Source organism: Thunnus thynnus, chromosome 3, assembly GCF_963924715.1.
Source record: "Thunnus thynnus chromosome 3, fThuThy2.1, whole genome shotgun sequence".
NCBI lineage: Eukaryota > Metazoa > Chordata > Actinopteri > Scombriformes > Scombridae > Thunnus > Thunnus thynnus.
Window position 1 is genome coordinate 15,673,213 of NC_089519.1, and position 8,709 is coordinate 15,681,921.

At 37.4% G+C, this 8,709-nt stretch overlaps 2 protein-coding genes across 2 annotated transcripts; one reads left to right on the top strand and one right to left on the bottom strand.

The window, feature by feature from the left end:
- The first annotated feature begins 650 nt into the window (after positions 1–650).
- On the top strand, positions 651–3,382 carry LOC137179630 (GTPase IMAP family member 9-like). Its single transcript, XM_067584458.1, has 2 exons — positions 651–797; positions 1,670–3,382. The coding sequence occupies exons 1-2, from the start codon at positions 728–730 to the stop codon at positions 2,764–2,766; spliced, it is 1,167 nt and encodes a 388-aa protein (XP_067440559.1). The 5' UTR covers positions 651–727; the 3' UTR covers positions 2,767–3,382.
- A 1,673-nt stretch (positions 3,383–5,055) lies between these two features.
- Positions 5,056–8,278, bottom strand: LOC137179631 (GTPase IMAP family member 9-like). Its single transcript, XM_067584459.1, has 2 exons — positions 8,156–8,278; positions 5,056–6,759 (listed from the first exon to the last, which is right to left on the bottom strand). Exons 1-2 carry the CDS (start codon positions 8,256–8,258, stop codon positions 5,669–5,671), a joined length of 1,194 nt encoding a protein of 397 aa, XP_067440560.1. The 5' UTR covers positions 8,259–8,278; the 3' UTR covers positions 5,056–5,668.
- Positions 8,279–8,709: the final 431 nt, after the last annotated feature.

Consider the following 8,709-nt stretch of genomic DNA (forward strand, 5'->3'; position numbering starts at 1 on the left):
TGAAATAAAAAGTGATAAATAATGAGCAATAATTGATTTAAAACAAAATAAAAGAATTAACATTTCACAACATGTTGAGTTTTAGTAACCAAATGAATTGTTTCCCATTTCTGGTGCATATATATATATTATATTCTATTTATCCATTTATTCAAATAGGCATTGTCTGTAGTTTTGAAAAAGTGCTGCCATTTCCTGTAAGTGGATGGGGAAGGGAGAGCAAGGTTTGAGGTTTACAGTTAACAGGGATTTCCTGGAAATGAAGAGGGGTGGGTACAGAATACTGCTGTCATGGAAACACAGGACAAACTGTACATTGAATAAGCTCTACACAAATAGATGTCACCTGACAGTGCTGAACAGGCTGACCATTTTCTCTAAGAGCTGTATTCAAATAGAAAATAAAAGTAAAACAGCAGTGGGGACTTTCAGAAGATTTAAATTAACCAAATGAAAGAGGAAAGACAGACATGGTCATTGGGAAAAACTGCAAATTTTTACTGATTGTTTCACATATATAATGAAGGCGATACTGGGACACATATTAAGTTATTATTATTATCATGACTGTATGCAGAATTAATCATTGGCTTGGTTTAGTTTCACTTGCAGCTTGTGGGAGTGGTTTGGTGCATTGGTACGCTTATAAGCAGCTGCAGCAGATACACTCTGCACTCTTTGTCTTCACTTCAGCTGCAGTATCTACTCTGCATTCTTGAACTTAAACATGGACGGCAACTATTACAACCCAAACATGGCCAGCAACTATTACAACCCAAACATGGCCAGCAACTTAGGTAAGTCATGATACTACTGTATCTATGTTTTACATAGAACTAGTATTTTATGGTGATATAACAGTGATCACTGCTGAATCTAATTTTATATAGTGTACTATTGTAGCTCCGATAGACTTATACTTCTATAGATTTATACTGGGTAGAACTGCAAGACATTAAGGCATTTATTAGTTTGTATTTCTGACCTAACCTTTAGTTCCATGATCATAAACAGACTACAAATTCTGAAGTACTTTTAGTTAGTTCAGTTAAAAAAAAATTTCAATCAATTTCTTAGCCATTAGGAAAATGTTAAAGATTTGTGGCTCTATGGAATCTGAGGAAACAGTTCATATTTTTTGGTATTGGCATGTTGTTTCTGCCTTTTGGAGCTTTTGAAGTCACAGAAACAAATAGTTAAGTTTTAACCTGACTGTTTTTTTTGGGGGGGGAGACTTTTTTTTAAAATCTGAGAAAGTTTCAAACAAATGTGTCAGTCTGGGCAGGTGGACAGGTTTTCACCATATAGTTTCACTTTCAGCTGAGAGGGTGGGGCAGGTTGAGAGAACTGTTGCCTCTTCCTGTAAATGGTCATGGGAAGACAGCCAGCGAAATGCATGAGTGAATTCAGTAATGTTAACTAAAGATTCTGCATAAGAAATGTTGTGAATTTCCCACATCGTAAAAATTGTTGGGTTTTACATTGTAGTATAGTAGTACAGGATTCACTTATTCACAATCCCTCACCTCCTTTTTTGTCTTTCAAAGCAGATGAATAGATTTTTATTTTTCTCCATATTTATATAAATTGGATTAAGTACAATGTACTTCTGAGCATATGTGCAACTTGATGTAAATTTTTACTCAGTGTTATAATTTCTTCTACACAGGATTTGGCATGACAAATAATGAGCTGAGGATGGTGATGGTGGGGAAGACTGGAATTGGGAAGAGTGCCACTGGAAACACCATCCTGGGACGACAGTGCTTTGAATCAAAGTTCAGTGCTAAGTCTATGACTGTAGATTGTTCTAAGGGCAAAGGTCTGGTGCATGGACAACAGGTTGCTGTTATCGACACCCCGGGCCTGTTTGACACCAGGTTCGGCATGGATAAAACAACTATGGACATAACCCAGTGCATCACTTATGCTGCTCCTGGACCCCATGTCTTCCTGGTGGTCATCAGGCTGGGAAGATACACTGAAGAGGAAAAGCAGACGGTGCAGAAGATTCAAGAAATCTTTGGTGATGCTGCAGACAGATACAGCATGGTGCTCTTTACTGGTGGTGATCTTCTTGAAGATATCACTATTGAGGAGTTCTTGCATGGAAGTTCAGACCTGCAGGAACTCGTAGCCAGATGTAACGGCCAGTACCATGTCTTCAATAATAAACTGAAGGATGGTGCTCAGGTCATCGAGCTGCTCCAGAAAATCAGAAATATAGTCCAGAAGAACGGAGGAAGCCACTACACCAACGAGATGTTCCAAGAGGCCGAGAGGGCGATCGAAAAGGAGAAGCAACGCATCCTCAAAGAGAAGGAAGAACAAATACGCAGAGAACAAGAGGAACTGGAGAGGAAACTACAGGAAAAATATGAAAAACAACTGAGGAAAATGAATGCCCAACTCCAGGCTGACAGAGAGAGGGAGAAGAAAGAGAGAGAGGAGGAGAGGAAGAGGGAGAAGGAGGAGATGAATGAGGAGAGGAAGAGGGAGAGGGAGGAGAGAGAGGCAGAGAGAAAGAGAGAGAGAGAAGAGAAAGAAAGGGAGATGAAACAACTAAAGGAACAGCATGAAAGAAATGTAATAGAGGAAAGGAAAAAGTTGCAGAACAGGCATGAGAATGAGGCCAGAGAGGAAGCTGAGGAGTTTAATCCACTATATCCTCTGGTAAAAGCTGGTGAACTTGTGGTTGATGCTGGCAAAAAGATAGTTGGAGGAGTTAAACAACTGGGCAAGGCAATTGGGCGCTTGTTCTCATGAGTGGTCCCATATTCACATAGTTTATCTAGAGAGGAACTCTCCAGAAGCCCCTACACACTCATTTATCTAAATGACTGATTAAGCTCATTGTATTTGTTGAGGTAGAGCTCTACTGTAGATTAGTAAGGCTGAGTCTCTCATCATATCATGGTTCTCACCTCTTCTTTCTCTCTTCACATTTATTTTTGAAAATCGCCTTAAGAAATATTTAGTGTAGGTTAACATTTGACAGTATTAAATGCTGTCATAAGTATGTCTTTATAGTTATATTCTCATTTAACCACTGCACTTGTCAATTTGTGTTCTGCTGAGATAGAAAAAAGTTCTCACACTCCTCTGATGAATGATTACTTTTGATGTGGTGTCACCTAGTGGGTGTAGAATTAATATTTCAATCAGAAAATATTAATTTCTTCTCTGTGGTCACTCTGGTTTACTTGTTAGTATTATAACTTGTCTTTGATTTAGTTTTAGTTTTGTTTGTCATCAAAGCATTTATTTCATGGATTATGTTTCTGATTTATGCCACTCAAGAACAAAGATGTGATTCTGTGTCAACTGACCCAGAAATAAAGATGTGATATTAAGACTAAACCTAATAAAAAGGCTGAATTTCTGATGTCTCACTGTTCAATCAAGAGTTCAAAGGTCACCTTTAATGCTTTTTCAAGAACGTACATTGAACTAGATTTGGATACCGTGAAATAGTCAAATTCACTTTTAAAGGCTGAAGAGCAGGAAATAATAAACCTAATCTATCTAATCTAACATGTTTTTAAATGTGCAGCTTTTTTCCTCTCAAATCTCCCTGCAGAAAGAATAAAAGTGTCAACATGTTTGTGGATGCACATACATTTCATGGGTCCGTCGCTCAGTATTAAAAATGTCTCTTTCTCCCCTTTTTACTGTCCCTACTCTTCATCCTGACATTGATATACTATATGAAATAGTATTTACACACACACAACACACACACACACACACACACACACACACACACACACACACACACACACACACACACACACACACACACGTCATTATGTTTTTACTATGCATTTAAAACTATTAAAAGATGTTTGTTCTAGGACATAAACCAAGGAAGAAGTGATGCATTTATGGTCTCCATGTGGTCTCCTATAAATAACTTTATAGTTTTGCTCATCACTCCTGAACTGTGAGATACAGAAGAAAAATTCTTTTCACTTTTTAATTGTATCCATTAATGGAGACAATGTGAAACTGGAATAGTTCTGGGTTATTCCAGAATTAATAAAACATCATAAAAAATGACACAGATGTTACTGTTGTCACAATGCAACTAAAATCAAAGCCATGAAACATGAGCTCTCTCAACAGCAGAGCCATGCAGATACAGAAGACTTTTTTCTCTCTTTTTATCTTTTAGACTTTAGACTTCTTTAGACTTTTCTTCTGGTGAAGGTAAAAATCAATCAAAGACTTTGTAAAGATGGTCTATTGTTGAAAAGCTCTGCTTACATCCAGCCTGCTCTTCTCCCAGAATTCCTGCACCTTCTGTATACACAGACAGCCTGCTGTCAATTGTAGCAGTGAAGAGTTTACCATGATAGGCTAGATCATTATTTACTTTTTAGGTGTTTATTTCTTTATTCTTATTTTTCCAGGTAGTTCTGGTTTATTATGAGGCACTGCTTATTTTTCTCAGATTAGCTGAAACACAATTTAAGGAGTAAGAATGAGAAAATACTGATAATTCTAGGCTTAAATGGCAACATGATGTCCAAATAGAAATTGATAAAGATGACAGGATATATTTCTGTCTCAAAGTTCATATATATATATATTATATATTTATATTATATTATATTATATAATTTTAGTCATTTTTAAGATATATTAGGATATATTATATTTTAGAGGAGATGCATGATGAAATGTCATTTCTATGTTGATGCCGTACTTTTGCATGTTGTTTGGTCCTGTGACCTTCTAACCTTGTTTTAAAAATCTGTTGTTGATATTTAATCGCTGCACATGCATCATGATGTGTTGTGACATACATACATACATAGATACATCATGATGTGACAAAATCTCCACACTGTTTGCTAGATATCAGACAAGACGGTTGGAGTTCACATGATAAGTATACAGTATGTTGATGTATTGAGCTTTTAGGCTTATGAGAACAAAAGTACATTACAGGTGTACATTGCAGTCCATGTAATGTCTTATTGACATTGGATATTAACTAGTTGTATATGTTATGATATGTGTAAACCAAAGACAAAAAAAGAAAAGAAAAGATTACTATCATGAACATGTTTAATTTAAGTTCATTTATTACATTCATATGCATCCTATGATTACATGTTGTTTGTCTAATATATCACAGACAGTGATTTAGAACTGTGATTAATCCATCACTCATAATGAGACAAGCTTTTACAACAAGTTTTGCAGATGTTGTAAGATAATGGCAAGAAGCTTAAGTTGGGAAAAAGCAAAAGTTACACAGACAGACAACTTTATATCTCCATTCACAGCTCTAACACTGCAGTTCTACCAGTGTCTCAGAACAATCTGAAGGCAGATTAAATAATGAAATTCTCAGGTTGCGAAATCCTGCACCTGCAACTAAAACTCTAAGCATAACATCTGTGACACCAAATTGACAATTTGGAATGCCATAGGCAATATATAAACTGGTTAAAAATACTTCAGTTAGCAAAAGTGGTCATCCAACAAAAGAGAGCATGAGGAGTAGTTACTAAATATATGAACATTATTTAAGATCAATCTGACTTCCCCCTTCTATTTTAAGAAACTAACATCCAAAAAAAAAACGTGTCTGCCTTGGACTAAAGGTATCAGTATCAGTAATACAGCTGTATTGATTCAGGACAATTCTAGTTCTGAACTATTTGAACAAGCTCCCAAATACACTCCTCAATTGTATAATTCCTCCAAGTATCATTTTGCCAGCGGTTACCAGATGATATAGTGGATTAAACCCCTCAGCTTCATCTCTGGCTTCATTGTCATGTCTGTACTGCAACCTTTCTCTTTCCTCTATGAGTTCTCTGTCATGCTGTTCCTTTAGTTTATTCATCATGTTTGTCATCTCCCTTTCTTTCTCCTCTCTCTCTCTCTTTCTCTCTGTCTCTCTCTCCTCCCTCTCTCTCTTCCTCTCCTCATTCATCTCCTCCTTCTCCCTCTTCCTCTCCTCCTCTCTCTCTTTCCTCTCCCTCTCTCTCTCAGCCTGGAGTTGGGCATTCATTTTCTTCATCTCTTTTTCATATTTTTCCTGTAGTTTCCTCTCCAGTTCCTCTTGTTCTCTGCGTATTTGTTCTTCTTTCTCTTTGAGGATGCGTTGTTTCTCCTTCTCAATTGCTCTCTCGGCCTCTTGGAACATCTCGTTGGTGTAGTGGCTTCCTCCGTTCTTCTGGACTATATTTCTGATCTTCTGGAGCAGCTCGATGACCTGAGCACCATCCTTCAGTTTATTATTGAAGACATGGTACTGGTTGTTACATCTGGCTACGAGTTCCTGCAGGTCTGAACTTCCATGCAAGAACCCCTCAATAGTGGTATCTTCAAGAAGGTCACCACCAGTAAAGAGCACCATGCTGTATCTGTCTGCAGCATGACCAAAGATTTCTTGAATCCTCTGCACTGTCTGCTTTTCCTCATCTGTGTATCTTCCCAGCCTGATGACCACCAGGAAGACATGGGGTCCAGGAGCAGCATAAGAGATGCACTGGGAGATATCTTTAGTTGTTTTATCCATGCCGAACCTGGTGTCAAACAGGCCCGGGGTGTCGATAACAGCGACCTGTTGTCCATGCACCAGAGCTTTGCCCTTAGAACAGTCTGCAGTCATAGACTTAGCACTGAACTTTGATTCAAAGCACTGTCGTCCCAGGATGGTGTTTCCAGTGGCGCTCTTCCCAATTCCAGTCTTCCCCACCATCACTATCCTCAGCTCCGTGTCATTTCTTCTGATGGGTCCTGAGTAGAAGAATGATAAGCATTAGATATGTATTGGCACTCTGGGTATTCATACAAGACTTGAACAAGTCATTGGCATCAGGGTGTGAATCTACTTTATTTAATACATCTCTCATGATAGAGGCAAATGTTATTTTGATCTCCTTTGAAACAGTCAAGTGTTAATATTTTTGCGTTTGAGTTTAAAAACAGATTTGTTCCCAAGGTGTAGTTGCTCAATACAGATAGTTTGCACCTTCGTTTCTCATTTTTATTCATAATTTTTCTTTATAGTTCTTTCACTTTCCCTTATTATTATAATTGGAATATTTTCTAAAAACCACAACCAACCAGCTTTGGTATACTAGCTAGTAAACTCCACCATTAACAAGAGATCCTCTTAACTGTAAAGCCATTGATAGGATATGTCAGCAGTTCTTTTAAGCAAAAACATCAACAAAGAAAGAAATAACACTTAAGGAAACAAGATAAATATTATGTATGTAATATTAAATGGATTATACTCAGATGAAAATATCCAATATTCTCATTAAAGAGACTGTTAACACCTGGCATTAACATGTGTCTCGGGTGATCTGATCACACGTGGACAGCTCTAATTACAGGTGTGAACGCACCCAATATGCATTGAGGACGTATTGAGATCTGATCACCACATTCAGAAGCGGTCTGGACCGCACAATGCGTCCTATCTTGGGACCGCCTACTCAACTGACGTCCTCTATTTTCCTGCCGACTAGGCATAAGAATTGAATTGTTGCCTCCTGTGTTCAACTTGTTTTATAGGAGGATAAAGAAATGCATTGTTTTGTTTTTCCGTTTTTGCGAATTAAAAGAACGTAATCCACCTCCCGTTTTCCCCCCTGTTTTCCATGTTTCCGTAACCCGTTTTCATCTTCAAATCGACAATTAGAATAGAAATTAAACTAAAAAGAGAAAATAACTTGTTTTTCACTTGCCTGTCTAAAAATATTTCAGAAGCTAAATGTTGCTGGATAGTTTCCTCTGACCTGTTAAATTAATAACTTCAGTTTATAGTTTTGCTGCGCTGCTCAACATAATGGAGCTCAGGATTTATCGGAGGACGGCTGCTTTACTCCAAACAGTTTCACTGTATGAACCTGGACTGTGTGTGTGTAACAGATGACCTATCGGATGTGTAGAAAACACAGAACATTAATTAACATTAGATCTTGACTGATCTTGTCTGCGTGTCGGAGATTTAAACAATCAATGAAATTATGCTGCTGTGTCTTGTGCGTAAACAGACGTACTTAGAGCTGTCCACTTGTGATCGGATCACCTAAGACACATGTTAATGCAATGACAATACCAGAACATTTCAGATCTTCAGATAATGCACCACAGACATGTAAACAGTTCTATCACAACTTACCAAAGTTGTTTTCCATGTTTGGTTTATAGAGTGCAGAATGAGTACTGCTGCTGAAATGAAGCTGCAGAGTTAAGAGTCTTCCTGCTGTCTCTCTTCTCTTCATAAAAGTTCCAGTGTAACAAATCACACCCATCGCACTGAGACGTCATAATATAACTATGTCTTGATGGAGTCAGTTGAGTCTTTTTCATGGATTAAATAAGATAGAATTTTGTTGAAATTGCAGTAGCCAAGAAACACTTTAGTCAATATCACACCATAATCAAAATGACATTTATCATATCCAGATATGGTAAATTAATTAAATCAGATTTACTAAGAATGTTAACATACAGTACTTGTCTTCATGTAACATATTGGTCTTTAAAGCATCAAATAACTATTTTCTCTCATTTAAATGTTAATTCAAATGTCAATGTTCAGTCGCACTGTTGTAAACACAGGTAATTTACTTTACTACAGTCTCATACTTTTGCGCAGGATGAGGACTGTGGATTTTATTTCCCAACAATTACAGGAAAACAGTAACTCCTTTAATGTACATGTGAGCATTG

Bases quoted from the DNA above. Each gene is read 5' to 3' on its own strand.
- LOC137179631 (XM_067584459.1), bottom strand. From the start codon at position 8,258: ATGAAGAGAAGAGAGACAGCAGGAAGACTCTTAACTCTGCAGCTTCAT. The intron at 6,760-8,155 runs GTAAGTTGTGAT...TCTTCTACTCAG, and splicing joins AAACATGGAAAACAACTTTG to GACCCATCAGAAGAAATGAC.
- LOC137179630 (XM_067584458.1), top strand. From the start codon at position 728: ATGGACGGCAACTATTACAACCCAAACATGGCCAGCAACTATTACAAC. The intron at 798-1,669 runs GTAAGTCATGAT...TCTTCTACACAG, and splicing joins AAACATGGCCAGCAACTTAG to GATTTGGCATGACAAATAAT.